General features: G+C 48.9%; 1 protein-coding gene across 4 annotated transcripts in view; it reads left to right on the top strand.

Annotated features, from left to right (window-relative positions):
• Positions 1 to 2,025: 2,025 nt before the first annotated feature.
• Positions 2,026 to 14,329, top strand: part of LOC146812979 (C-type lectin domain family 2 member B-like) — a 123,125-nt gene continuing 110,821 nt past the window's right edge. The window contains exons 1-2 of one of the 4 annotated variants that reach the window (XM_085620002.1): positions 2,026 to 2,293; positions 8,306 to 8,425. In XM_085620002.1, coding sequence (XP_085476128.1) covers positions 2,191 to 2,293; positions 8,306 to 8,425 — 223 coding nt within the window. In that variant the 5' untranslated portion in view covers positions 2,026 to 2,190. Of the gene's footprint in view, positions 2,294 to 2,864; positions 2,953 to 5,400; positions 5,493 to 8,305; positions 8,426 to 14,329 lie in introns of those variants that run through there. The other 3 variants (XM_085620003.1, XM_085620004.1, XM_085620005.1) reach the window with 3 other exon arrangements.

Here is a 14,329-nt window from a genome sequence, read left to right as displayed (position 1 = left end):
ACAAAAGCCTCATTAACGAGTAAATGGTCTTTTAAAGACCTGTGAAGTACTCGCGTGCGGCTGCAATTAGACGGACGCAAAAACAACAATTGATGGACAGAATGCAGAACAATGTCATACATTCACCCCAGTACAGAGATCTGGGCCTAAATCCATCGTTTTTTTGCTCACCATGCCATTCCAGTTTGAACCCAGCCATATGCAAATCAGTCTTGACCCTGTGCCTCATGGGAACAGTCCAGCCCGAACTGCCAAGCCATGTCTTCCCTGGACCGGAATCAAGCATCCTAGGACCGGTTTCGGGCTTTCAGCCCTCATCAGCCAGGATAGCTTGATTCCAGTGGCATGGAGAGCAAGGGACTCACGTCTGAGCATACCCTTCCCACTCGGGGTGACAAATGCAAAAACAACAATTGATGGACGGACGCCAGCCCGCGACGCTGTCTCAGCCGGGCTGACACACATGAGGGGGGGGGGGGGCTGAAGCCCAGTGAGCCCAATGGGTGTTGCGCGCCTGATGAGGATATAACAAGCGGTTGCTTAATCCGTGCGGGTTGAATAGTTTTAAAAAGCCCGAGTCCGTCCGCTTCCCTCCCGGCCTAAACAGTTTACATACAACCCTACAGGTCGCTCAGATCGCCGGCTCCTCCCCTTTATAAAGGTGCTGCTGTAACGCTTTCAGGACAGATTTGTTTCTTCGACATACATGCCCGGCACAGCTCGGCTGTGAGTGTCTGGGCGAGTCATCCACATAGACAAACCTTATTTGGGCCACTATCAGCTTGGCGCACCTCAGACACGGGAGAGCCTCAGCACGATGGTGCACAGACTCTGAGCGTCTGTAGGTCCCGTCCCGCCACTCCTCCCCCGTACCCTTGTTCACCCACATCTGTACCCGCTAGGCGGGCACGAGCGTACTTGATGCAGACATGAGAGCTCCAAAACACTCATGCAGAGCAGCGGCGCGGCACGGCACTCGCTGGCACACACTTGGACAGGGTCACAGCACTTTTTACATACATTCAAGAGCCTGCTTTTGCGCTGGTGGCACCGGGTGCGACATTCACTTTTGGCGCCCCCACGTCTCTTTGGCGCCTCCTCGGATTCTCTCACTACCACCTGCAAAAGTGCCCCTTCTCTCTCTTATAAGATATTGCTAAGCACAGCGCCCCCTGAGGTCAAAGCACCTCCTCTACAGATCAGCGCCCAGTGCGGCCGCACCAGTCGCACTGCCCTAAAGCCGGCCCTGAGTGCACCTGCCCTAGTGCACGCTCGTGAAAGGCCATCAACACGGTTTTCCGCACACACGGAGACCCGCATTCTTGTTTACGCACATTTAAAGGCAGTAGCGTCCTTCTTTGCGCTTTTCTGTGTACCCCCGTCGCAAGAGCCCCGAAAGCCTCTTTCGCATCAGAGACGGGACCCACTAGAAAATTAGGTGGTTTCAAAACGGGGAGAGGATGTGCTCCGTCTGCTTAAATTGCCGACTTTGGTGCAGGAAACCGGCTTCGAGCCTCGGGGTCGCATCCACATCCTGTGATCCTGGGCAAACCACTTTAATCTCCCAGCGCCTGAATGTGCAATGTAAATACGGTGCTATGTACAGCGCTCCAATACCTTCGGGTCGAGTTTGCGCTATATAATAGGCAACAAAAAGAATAAAATGAAATACCCCTTTAACGTTGTGCTCTCGCCAATTTTAATCAGCTTCATATTTGACCGATTTCCACCGTGTTAGGGGGGTTGTACCCTCACAACGCGCACATTAATTCTTGTGTTTTGCACTGAATCTTTCAGACATTAAGATATGTTCACAATTATATGTAAGTGTCTGCGGGCAGTGTACGTACGCTCTTCAGAATACACTATGCGAAACAGTACCACAGCACCCCCTCCTTTCCTGACGGGAGGCGGTGCTGCTGGTGTACTTCTCAATGGTTGCGTTTGAGTGCCTCTCCTCCTGCGCACCTATGAGCCGTTGCCATAATAGCAGCAGAACCTCCCTGTAGTTCTCCGCCCCCGCCCTGAAACTTATTACCCGCTGCGCAGCGTGACCCAGCAGCAAACCCGACTTCACATTCTACCTAGTACGAGAACCAGGGGGCGCCGCGGAGGCTTCAGTCTGTCTCACGTCGGACACCGCCCCCTCTGGTGCACTTTTGAATACTGAGTCCTTCTCATTGGTCGGCCATGGGGACCCACGAAGAACGCCCACTCGCTCTACCCGTGGAGATCGTGAACGGGACCTGCGCTGCTGGGGGGGAACGTAAAAGATGTTTCTGCGCTCTGCCAGGTGAGTCTAGGTAGCACTCAATTCCAAAGTTTTACACCCACCGGGGGAGTGGTGGGGGTGGGGATAAGGAAAGGGCGGGAGTGGTGGGTGGGGTTGAGGGAGTGGTAGAGGGTGGGGTTGATGAGGGGGAGTGGTGGGGATGGGGTTGAGGAAGGGCGGGTGTGGTGGGTGGGGTTGAGGGAGTGGTAGGGGGTGGGGTTTAGGATGGGAGAGTGGGGAGGGAGCGGGAAGGTGGGGTAGGAGGAGTGGGGGGTGGGGTTGAGGAAGGTGGTTAGGAGGGAGGGGGTAGGGTTTAGAAAGGGGGTGGAGTTGAGGAGGGGGCAGCAGGGAGAAGGACAAGAGGGGCATGTACTTGAGGGTGTGACTTAAACATTCAAACTACGTGTTTGTGGTTTCCAAGTCCTTTTTAGGTCTCGCCCGGCATAGCTGCGCGCATGCGCAGTCTCGCCCGGCGAGATTTATTAGGTCTCGCCTGGCGTCTTGCCCGGCGAGATTTAGGTTGGTTGCAAAAGGTTTGTTATCTTTATGGGGCCATGTGTAAAACACATGCCCCCATAAAGGCAAGAAATCTTTTAGCAGGCAAGGCCGGCAGAAAAAGCCAACCGAATACGTCATGGCGAGCGCTTGTAATACCGGGGCTTCTCGTTTAATGTTAGATGGTAGGTAATCTGTATTCATTTGTAAGGAGAAAATGCATTTGATTCGTAAATTAATATGTATTTAAACAATCCATTAAAGTTCATGTGATAGGTGGAGCAAAAAAGTATTAAAATGAGTACAGAGTTCTAAAAACAAGAACAGACAGGGAGAAACAAACGAGCGTCTCGTGCGCAGACTGGTAAGAAGTAAGCAGAAAGACGAGAGAGGGGCATCTTTGGTTGGATTTCCAGAGGAGAGGAACGAAAGAAAAGTGAGCACAAAGAACACAGAAGATCCATAGAGTATCTTTCTATTGCTTAGCTCCGAGCTGACGAATGGTGGTAGCGTCACCGTTGTGACATTACCAGAGATGAGGTGGCCGTGGTGCCTGCTAGACTAGGAAAGAAAACCCACGGCTCCGAACTCAGGCTGCTGCCTTTATTTTGAAAGGCAACACTAGCAGGAAGTGTATTCTCATCGTGGCTTCGACACATAGTTCTTTGCTGTCACCTTCCACGCGCATATGTGCCCACCTCTTCTACTTCGAATATGCACCTCTCTGGGCAATAGAAGCTTGCGGGTTGGAGAAGCCCTGTGTTTCTTTGTCTTTCACTCTCTGTCTCTCTCTCATCTGCCTGGCAGTCATGGAAACAGCCATTGACCGCAGCTGAGAGATCCGCAGGCTCAGCAGAACCCTGCCAGCACCTCACCTAAAGCAGCTCTGTACGTTGCTCTTGGAGGACTTCTCTCCCTCATTTAATTCCTGTCATGCATGAGTGTGGGGTGTGTGGGATCCATGCCAAGGTCCTTCGGTTGCAGTCGTAGAGTTTATTTGGATTGTGTTGCGACTGCTCCTGCGACTACAGTGTTATTACTGCATTATACTGCAGGACTAAGCGACCTGTACATATGGTTGAGTCCCTTCCCTTAGATCTGCCCTTTTTAAACTGTTGACGTCAGCATATGAAGGTGCTTTTTTCCGTCTGCGCATTACCTAACAGGATGTGGTGGGGGCACTGACGTGAGCGAGTGCGCTCTTTCTACGTCTCAGTCCAGATTAATATGCAGAAGAGGAGCCGGTCACTTTGTTTACTGTCAGTGTTTAATCAGAGCTGGGTGAGTGCTTTGTTACACTGTGGAAGGAAAGCCTGGCCAGCTCTTGGACTTGGCAGCCATGCGAGCTTGGCAGGCGTGTAGCCACATCCAGCTGAGAGGCTGTAGGGTTCGCTGCCTGTGCTCCTTCTCCTGGTTTGTTTCTCTTCCTTTTTTGCGCAGACATTCTTCGTCTTCTAGTTCACTGTGCTTCCCTCTTTCTATCCTCTCCTCGCAAAGGTTCTCTCATTGACTGATGTTAGACCTACATCATGAGTGAGTAGGATGAAAAATAGGAGAGCAGGGAAACGAGAGGTGGGGTAGAGAGCAAGTAAGGGTGGGGATGAGGAAAATGCAGAGAATAAATATGACTGAGATTATAGGGCGAGAGGAGGCTAAGGAAGAGGGGCCAGATGGATCTGATTCGACAGAAGGGCGGTCGGAGACCGTAGATAGGGCTCCGAGGAGAAGGCAAAAGAGGTGAAACGACAGTGAACCCAGACAGTGTTGGAGGGATGGAAGAAGAGGATGTCTAGGTCAGAGAGGAGGTAAAAAACACTCAAGAGACCAGAGAGGAAGGAATGATTTTCAGATAAGAGGCTGTAACAGACAGAAAGAAGTGGACAAAGAGAGGTCAGCTAGGTTGCAACAAATACAGCTGAGATGGATTGGTAGTATATTGAAGAAAGGTGCAATGAGAAGATACCAGTGGAAGAGGTGGAAGGAGGGTTGATAAAGGAGGGGTAAAACGGAATGACTTTGCTTTGTAGAAAATAAAGACAGAAGTCAAATCAAATTAGATTGCTCAATAAATCAAATTAGATTGCTGGATAAGACTAAAGGAAATCATGGGTGGAGAATGGAACTGCAGAGGGTGGGATACGCAGGTACAAAAGGCTATAGAAGGAGTGGGAATGATGATCAGCAGTATCTGGGTAGTAGGAAGGAAGTTCAGAGAAAGGTGTGCTTTGAATGGTTGAGAAAAAAAGTGCAAATGAAATTGGCTGCTGCAAAACTATTGACATTCACAATTTTAATGAGCATACTTTTGGGTTTGGCACTAGACCTGTTTTTTTTTTTTGTGTGTTACTATAACGCGGTCACTGAAACATAAACAATGCCTCCGCCACTAGCCCCAGAGGCGCCTGAATCAAAACAAAGGCGAGCTCCTTTTCCCCAGCACGCCTTTGTCTGTCCAGGAAGGGGGCTGTCGCCTTGCTGTGTCTCCGTTGACTTTACAGTTTACTGTGTGCTTCTCAGAGATAGTGATTGAGTCAGTCAATATGAGCGGGGCTGTAAGGGAACAGATAATCCGCTCTTTGTGTGCTGGCAACTGGGTGTGAGCTTCATCAAACACACTTATTCTGTCCGAGAGGGCTAGCACTGCACCTAGGTACTAGTTGCAATGTTTAACATGGGACAGTATGGACACGTCTTCATGCTGAGTATTCCATGATACCTGCAGTTAGTAAGTACCTGCGCTTTTAATTTCCATTTCAAGCAATGATTGTATGAACACACGGTGCCTGGGAAGGAATAGTTGTAGCAGAGATGATCAGCTGACCTTTGGATACATTCTGAAGCGCATGTTATAGTCTCACGGTCCTCACACCAATGTGCCAGTGTCTTGCCCTGAGGAGGGATGTAAACAATTAAAATTCTGGGTGAACTTGTCAAAGGAACCACAATTGACGACTTAATTTTGTTACCTTTCCACAATGTCAGCAGTGAGGCAAAAATTCATGCAAAAACAAAAAAATGCAGATTTCATTACAAAACGTTTACAAGACAAATTTCTGGTGAGGGTAATTTCATGGAAAACTCTACTATTAGATTTGATTACATGACTTTTTAATGCCACCCACGTGAACTTCAGCTTTTAAAACAAGCATTTGCAATGCAATAGGTCTCGCGTTTTCGCGAGTTTAAGCTATTGGCATTGTAATGCCAATGCCTTTTGTTTATGTTTTGAAAACAAAAATAAAAGGCACTGTTATTTGCAATGTCAATAGCTCAAACTTGCGTAAATGCGAGACCTATTGCATTGCAAATGCTTGTTACATTTCTACTTGTCCTAAACCCGGATGGACCCGGCCCAATTAAAGCCCTGGGTAGTGGTTCATGTGGTAGAAAGGATTGGAAAAACTGTGTGCTTCTTGGAAGTGGACGTGGCTTTTGATAAGGATGGAATCACGACTATTGAATTGCTTTATAAGTAGGGCTCCCGGTCCCGGTTTTATGGTATTTATTTTTGAGACATTTTCGTCTGTATTTATCCATATTTATTTTTTGCTAATTTTATCTGTATTTATCCATTTTTATTTTGGGTTGTGTGGAAAAATGAAGCTGAAATTGGTATATTTCCACATTTATTTAACCGATAAATATGCACTCCTGCTTCAATGCCTGCCAGGTATCAGTGCTATGAAAACCAAAAGAAGATAAATCAATGCACTTATATGGAAATATGCACATTTCTGTATCAAACTTGTGCATATCTACTGCTGTTAAAGCCTTTTTACTAATATTCCTTTCTTTTTTAACCCCTTGCCTGTCAATCCACACAGCTATTACCTTGCAGTCATGGCAAATAGTATTTAGAATTCCTCTAAAAGCTACACAATTTCCGTTTTTATCCACATTTAAAAATAAATCCAGACAAGAAAATAAATGTTTACTATCTGTATTTATCTGTAAAAATCAGTAAAAATGGAAAACAGGGAGCCTTATTTATAAGCCACAGAAAAGCAAGCATTGACAACAAAGCCAATAGACCTTGCCTATGCAAACGCTATTGGCTTGGCAATGTGTTTAGCCATGTTGTACACCAGTCTGGCTGCTCTTCAGAATGGGTACAAGTTCTTCAAGTATCGGAAAGTGTGCTGGAGTGGAGCGCATTAAAGTGGATTCGCTTAGTGTTCCATGGGTTAGAGTGGAGTAGACTGTAGTGGATTAGAGTGGAGTGTGCTTTGAAGTGGATTACATGGAATCCCTGAGTTGCAATTTATTTGTTGTCTGACGAATGCAATCGCTTGCCACACCAAAACATACTAGGCTCCACCAGTTCACCACACACCCGTGTATATGCTGGTTCGACATTCCTCATGCGAGCATGAGAAATTAATGCAGTTGCCCCACTTCGGACTAGTGCGATGATGTATGTAGTTGTCAAGAACTAATACAGAATTTGATGGCAAATCTGTCTGTCGACATGTGAAGAGGATTGAGGTGTCGGGGAATAAAGCTGTGTTGCTGTAATTACCCTGACATATTTTACAAACGCAGAGAGAAGTCGAGGGAAAGTGACCTTCCAACGTTGACATGAGCTACTGAAGAGGTGGCCATAATAGCATGATTGACGTTAGGCAAAAGTGACCCATAGCAGAGAAAACTGCATCAAAAAAGAAGAAAAACTACAAAATCACTATTGAGGGAGCGGTGGGGGGTGGCGGGGAATAGTACCTAAAGCACGCATGGAGCAGCCGATAGGCACTACTTATGACTCAATCTGCTCCCTGCCCCCACAGCAAGTATCAGAAGTGACGTTTCGCCTGGGGTAGCCAATTATGAAGCTGTAAAAAAGGGTAACAATGAAGCCAAAAAAATGGTAAGCGATGGACGGGCACAAAGCCCTTTTTGTAAACAATGGTGTTTTGCAAGCAAGACGCATGCACTAGCTCATGCACTTGCAGAATAGACCCCAAAAAATGAATGTGACCTTGTGTAATGTAACTGGTGCTCACTTTAAAGTCCTCCAATAACGTTTGGTCGAGTTTGAGGTACGTAAAAACATGGGGAGTTTATGATTTGCCCAGAATCACAGGACGTTGAGCCAACACAGACACTTGAACCTGGTTCCCCAGTTCCAAAAGACAGCTGTGGTCATAATGCCACATCTGGTTTTTTTTCTTGCAGTTTTATATAGGGCAAACTCGACCCAAACGTATTGGAGCACTTTACTTGAGCAACAGTTACATTACACAAGGACACATTCATTTTTTTTATTTATTTGGAAAAGGGAGATTAAGTGATTTGCCAACAGTTACAAGAAGATGTCTCGGCCACAGGGTACAGTACATACGGTCGTGCTTCAGATGCCATCAAGACTTGCTTGTGTGTATTCAGGTGGGTGTCTCCTGGTGAAGCCCCACTGCAGACAGCACCGCGTAGATAGGTCTTAAACAGGCAGCTTGAAGCTCTCTTCAGGCGACTCCTAAAATGTCTGGAAAAACTCAGATCTTTGATCTGCATGAGCTAGATGGACATCTGTTTCTTTTGTAGATCATGAGTGGACTGGCAGTGCGAGTAAAGCACTGAATCGAGTGACTCGATTCCACGCGGCGCTGGGGCTGGCAGCTGTTCTGTCCATCGTCACAGCGGGTCTCGCAGTGTACATCATAGGTGAGTATCAAAAACGTCACTTCATGGTTCGCACCTGGTAAGCGGACATCAATGATGGAGGACGTGCGACACCTAGCGGCCGTTGCTGTCTCTGCTCTCAATTTATGGAATGGAAGTGTTTATTAAACATTGAGCCTGGACAATATTTGCAAATATGTAAAGGAAACCTACTGTGTGCATTTCTTGTTAATATTTTGTTCAAATAATAGCATAACGCACCTTTTCTGTCTCATACCCCGAAAACAAAGCATATTAGTATACTGGCCTCCCATTCGAATGACCCCTATCTTCAGTATTAAAGAATACAAAAAATACCCGTGAACTGTGATCGGAGCGCACACTCATTCGCACGACTTTAGCTACTGCATTGATGGGGCTAGTAACACACATATATTTGCACTACGGGAGACGCGTTTTCACACATTTGGTTGTATTTTTCTAGGGGCATCCAACACATGCATTCCAGTGTTTGAATCTCAAAGTTGTTACAGTGTGCGAGAATGCAAAATCAGGTCGGTTCAATTTTTCTTATTACACGGTGACAAAATAGTACAAAATCACTTTACTGTAGCTTTGAAAGATGCTTTTTGGAACTTGTGTCTCGGTTATCCCTTGTTTAAATGTCTATTTTTAATTTTACATTATTTATAAGCTGTTACTGTTACATTTGGTTTCACAAACCCCTTTCTTCATCTTGTCTTGGTGCAAACATCTCTCTGTGATATCGACAGGAGCCTCCCTCTTTTATTTGTACAGCGACTGGATGCCAATGCTTGTTTTGTTGCATTCCGCCCCAGTGGGCAGGTTTCGCGGTACCCTGTGCCCCTGCCCCGCCTCCACGGTCCCGCTGCCTCACACGCCTTATGTCCTTTTATTTCACACCAGACATGGTGTACAGACTCCAAATTACAAAACATGACCGTGGCCATATCAGTTAATACCGTGCCAGCTGTGGTTGTGCACCTAACCCAGTTGTGTGAGGGTGCCTCTCTGGGGCCAGCCACTCAGTTAACTCACGCACTGCAGTGCTTTCAGCACCTAGTAACTCACAAAGGGCGCGAGAGTGCGTAGCAGACAGACTCTCAGGTGGTTGCACCAGAGCTGTGTGCCTGGGCCCTGGCCCTCGAGAGGACAGTGATGCTACCACGAGGGTGGGTGCACCCAAAGCCTGCTCTCACCCTCGTGGAGGCTTCGGAACCTCCCTCACAGAATGTTATGAAGGCTCCTGATGAGAAGATAGTTACAGCGCCGGCCCTCCCAGAAGGTTCATGTTTAGCGCGTGCCCCCGGGGTTCTTTGACTTTACCCCATGCTCCAATAATGCAATCTTGGGCCCAGGCAACGGGGATTTCCCCAGGCAAACGAGTATGTCCATATTTTGAAGACTATCTGCTAAACAGAATTGCCAGTATAATGATATCACAATTTTTGACACCATTTCAGCGATATGAAGGCACACACCAAAGTGCGCTTTACACTTTACAAATCTTTTTCCTTGTGAGCCATTTTATCACACCTGAAAGGCTGATTAGTGCGCCAGCTTTGATTCTAACATTCATATTGTAACGTCCACGCATCTTTGGTTTAGGGGTCCAATCCACCGAACTATCTCATCTGCTACATTTGGAAAAAGTTCACGTGCCGAAAGTAAATGTTTGCTGCGTCTGGTCCCTTGCTAATGAACCCCTGAACACCACCCAGTTGCCTGCGTGTTTTACTGTTCTTCCATTCAATGCACGAGTGTGTTCTCTCTGGACCCCGATGTGCCATTGCTAGGGCTCTTGTGTCCCGATTCCACCCCAGAATCAGCCTACCCTGGTGACCTAAGAGGGCATGTCACCCGAGAAGGACCCCTGTGCATGAGTGTTACCCTGGAGAGCCTGTCCTTGCCCTTTGTCATGAGGGATTACCCCGCAGAGCCTGCATTTATGTTGTGAGAGATTACCCTCTGCAGAGCCTGCCCTAGTGTCATGAGAGATTACCCCCCCACAGCCTGCCAATGTCATAAAATTACCCCCTGCAGAGCCTGCCCTTGTGTCATAAGAGATTACCTTGTAGAGCCTGCCCATGTATCATGAGAGATTACCCTGCAGAGCCTGCCCACCTGTCATGAGAGATTACCCTGCAGCACCTGCCCTTGTGTCATGAGAGATTACCCCTGCAGAGCGTACCTGTTAGACCTGTCAGCCCTTTGGGTGGTCCCTCCTCATCATTATTTATTTTGTCCCACTTTTGCCTCAAACCCTGTTTGAATTTTTCCTTTTTGGGAACCACCAGACTTTTTCGTGTTGCTACAGATTCAGGGAGCCATTTTAGCTACCCCTGAAACTTCTGTCTGAGGGCCTGGAGCACAAAATGGTGGCCACCTGTGACATCACCAGCATCCACTGGAACCTACTAGCACCTTCCAGAACATTCCAGAACTCTGTGACCGTTGGAGGTGGTTTAGAATGTTGGGAAGCTAAGACAGAGAGTTGGCAGTTGGAGCTGGCAGTTGGCACCTGACTGGTGAAGAGTGAGCAGCAGAAACTTGGAGGAGGAAGGAGTGAAGCAGCAGGGGTGGAAACTTGTGCCTGGAGTGGGGTCCATAAACCCACCCTTGATACTAGTCCCTACTGACGGATCCCAGCCTGGAGCCCTGGGTGGGAAGAAGCCAGAAAAACCATCCTAAGGACCTGGACAGCAGGAACAGGCCTTAGAACCGAAGAACAGCAAGATCCTGACCTGGATACTGGTTTCCCTGGAGCCGGACGTCGAGTAGCCTGGATACCTGGTGCCTGAGGTGGAGAAGCGGCGCTGACTGGAGAAGCAGACGTCGTGCCCAGAGCCGCCAGAGATCGTGAGAGGGCGCCGACGGAGGTCGTGGAGAGTACCAGAGGTCGAGGAGGAAGTGAACCAAGGTCGAGTGAGCGGCGTCATCGGAGGAGTGAAGTCCGCCCTCCGGAGTCGTCGGAGACCGAGGTGAAGGGTGCCGGAGGTCGGGAGTGAGGATCGCACTCCGGAGTCGCCGGAAACCTAAGGAGAGGAGCACTGGAGGTCGGGAGTGAGGATCGCACTCCGGAGTCGCCGGAAACCTGAGGAAAGGAGCACCGGAGGTCGGGAGTGAGGATCGCACTCCGGAGTCGCCGGAAGTCGACATCGAGGCCAGGCCGGCCGACGTCATCGAAGCCGAGAGCGCCATCGGACCGGAGCCGCCCGAGGTCGACATCGAGTAAAGACTGCCCGACGCCTTCGAATCGGAGGTCGAGATCGAGCCGAGGCCGCCGACATCGAACCGGAGCCGCCTACCGGCGTCGTCAGGAACTGACATTGTGCCGAGGCCGCCGACGTCGAACCGGATCCGCCTCACGGCGTCGACACGACTCCAGCGGCGTCGGAACATCAGAAAAAGGGCAGTAAGTGGAGTAGAGGGCGCCAAAGGCCCTGTGGAATCCTGAGAGACTACTCTAGGGGTTAGAGAGGTGCTGGAACCAGCTGGACTGTGCCAGGGGTGAGCTGAGACTACTTTGAAGGGGTTGTGTAGAGTGAGAGAGCCAGGTCTCTGGTATTCCCCCCTTGTTCTACCTCAGTTTAGGCCTCAGCCTTGTCCAAGCCAGGGATAGACACCCTCAGGCCTTCCACATCCCCAAGCTGTGCCTGGGCCAAATTAGCCCATAGTAATCTCAACTGTGATCTGATTATATGAGTGTCACTGTATGCTTTTAATTATTTATTGGGGGCACTGTATTTATTGTGTTTAACCTATTTATTGCTTCACTATATTTATTGGTCCACAGGACTTGTTGATGCACAATATTTATTGGTTACAGTACTTATTGCCTCAGAATATTTAAGTGCCTGTATTAACTGCACTTGTATTTATGTCCTTAGTATTTATGATCTCCCCTATTTATTGAATCAGTAAGCCAGTAATTATTTGACCTGCACTATTTAAGAAGCCTTGTACATTGTGATTGTCTTATTTATTTTTCCAATCAGCAACTAAGAGAAAAAGATAAAGAAAGCTATTTTCATAATTTTTACGGTGTAGAGTCGTTTTTGGAACGGATGCACGCATGGTTATTGTATGGGTATAATGTATGCTTAGCACGGTGCCTGTTTCCTGACCACTCGAGCCAAGCTACCACAGTGTGTCCCGGAAATTCCCCGTTACCACCAACCTCTTCAGGCGTGGGAGTGGGGGATTTCCAACATAATTGGTGTTCAGCGGTGGGATAGAGCTGTGCCTACGTATACTCAACAATAACTGTGGGTAGTCCATAGGCCTACACCGGGAGTTTTCTCAAAGCGGCCTTCCTAATTGTGGGTTTTTGTTTTTTCCAAATTTACTCTGGTGGTGGGAGGAGGTATTATTAAAGGTACCCCCCTGCATTGTTACTGCACAAAACCTGTCCTCTAACCTGAGTGGGCGAGATGGAGTTTGTACTAGAAAATCTAGAAACGTACACTGTGGCCCAACTCAGGGAGTTTTGCCAGCGGGGGGGGTGTACTGTCCCCCAGGAGCAAAGAAGGGTGCACTCCAAACCAGCTTAAGGGCTTGGGGGGAGGCACGCCGAGAAAGCAAGGCTGAGGAGGAAGACAGGGACGGAGAGCCTGACCCCGAGGGGGCTGAGATGTACCAACCTGAGGTGGGGAACCTGTCAGCAGGGCCCAGGACACTTTCTAGGAAGGGCAGCACTGTCTCTAGCGGTGGCTTATCTGAAGTGGAGTTAGCAGACCGGAGGGAGAAAAGACAGCTCACATGGGATTTAGCAAGGCTGGAGAAGGAGAAGGAGGAACAGAGGATGGCTAATGAGACGGAGAAACAGAGGATGGCTCATGAGATAAGACTGAAAGAGATAGAGCTTCAGATCCTAAGAATTGGGGCACCAACTGTTCCTAATGGTGGCAGCAAAGACCAAGAAATCACCAGGGAATCCAAACCCTACCTGCCAAAGGACATAGTAGCTAGCTATGGGGTGGGTGATGACATCGCCAAGTGGCTAGCGGCCTATGAGGTCTCGTTAAGGGCCCATGGGGTTCCAGTGAAGTACTGGGGAGGGGGATTGTACAAGTACATGCCTCCAGCTGGTAGGGATGCTTTATTGGCCCTCGAGGAGGATGAGCAGACCCACTACCCCACCATGAAACTGGCGCTCATAAGAAAGTTTGGACTAACACCCGAAAAGTACAGACAGAAGTTCAGGGGTAGTCACAAACTGGGCACACAGAATTGGGTGGACTTCCTGGACTATGCAAAGAAGGCACTGGAAGGTTGGATTCAGGGCAGTGAAGTGAGGAACTACGAGGGGTTGTTTGACCTAGTACTGAAGGAACACCTGCTCGAGAAATGTTTTCCTGAACTGCGGCAACACCTGGTGGATAGCAAGCTGACCAGTCCCCGGAAGCTTGCTGAGGAGGCGGACATTTGGGCTAGTACCCGGGTGTCCACAAGGGGGACTGGAGGGGATACTCAAAAGGCCGGACAGGGCACCCCCCAGAAGAAAGAGGGAGGGGAAAAGAAAAAGGAGTTCTCCAAAGGCCCCCAAAATAACTTCCAAGGGAAGGGAACAGGATTCACCCCTAGGGCTAACCCACCCAGAAACCCTAATCCTGGCCAGAGTCAGCAGCCAAGGGTTGTCCATTGCTATGAGTGCGGTGGCGTTGGACACTATAAAGGAGATCCGAAGTGCCAGAAACGACCACCCCCTCCCATTGGAGGAAAGACCCCCGGAGTAGCTAGTGTAGTGCTCGGGGAGGAGATGCCCTTAACTAAGGGAAGGGAGTGGGCGGGTGTCACTTTAGTGTCCCTGGGAGAACGGGAGATGGTTCCCAAGATCCAGGTGCCCGCAAATACCGCAAAGTATGGGCAGTGGGTCACCATCAACGGCCAAAGAGGGGAGGCCCTGAGAGACACAGGAGCCAG

This window comes from Triturus cristatus, chromosome 7, assembly GCF_964204655.1.
Source record: "Triturus cristatus chromosome 7, aTriCri1.1, whole genome shotgun sequence".
Taxonomy (NCBI): Eukaryota; Metazoa; Chordata; class Amphibia; order Caudata; family Salamandridae; genus Triturus; species Triturus cristatus.
This window is presented reverse-complemented; position numbering and strand designations above follow the sequence as displayed.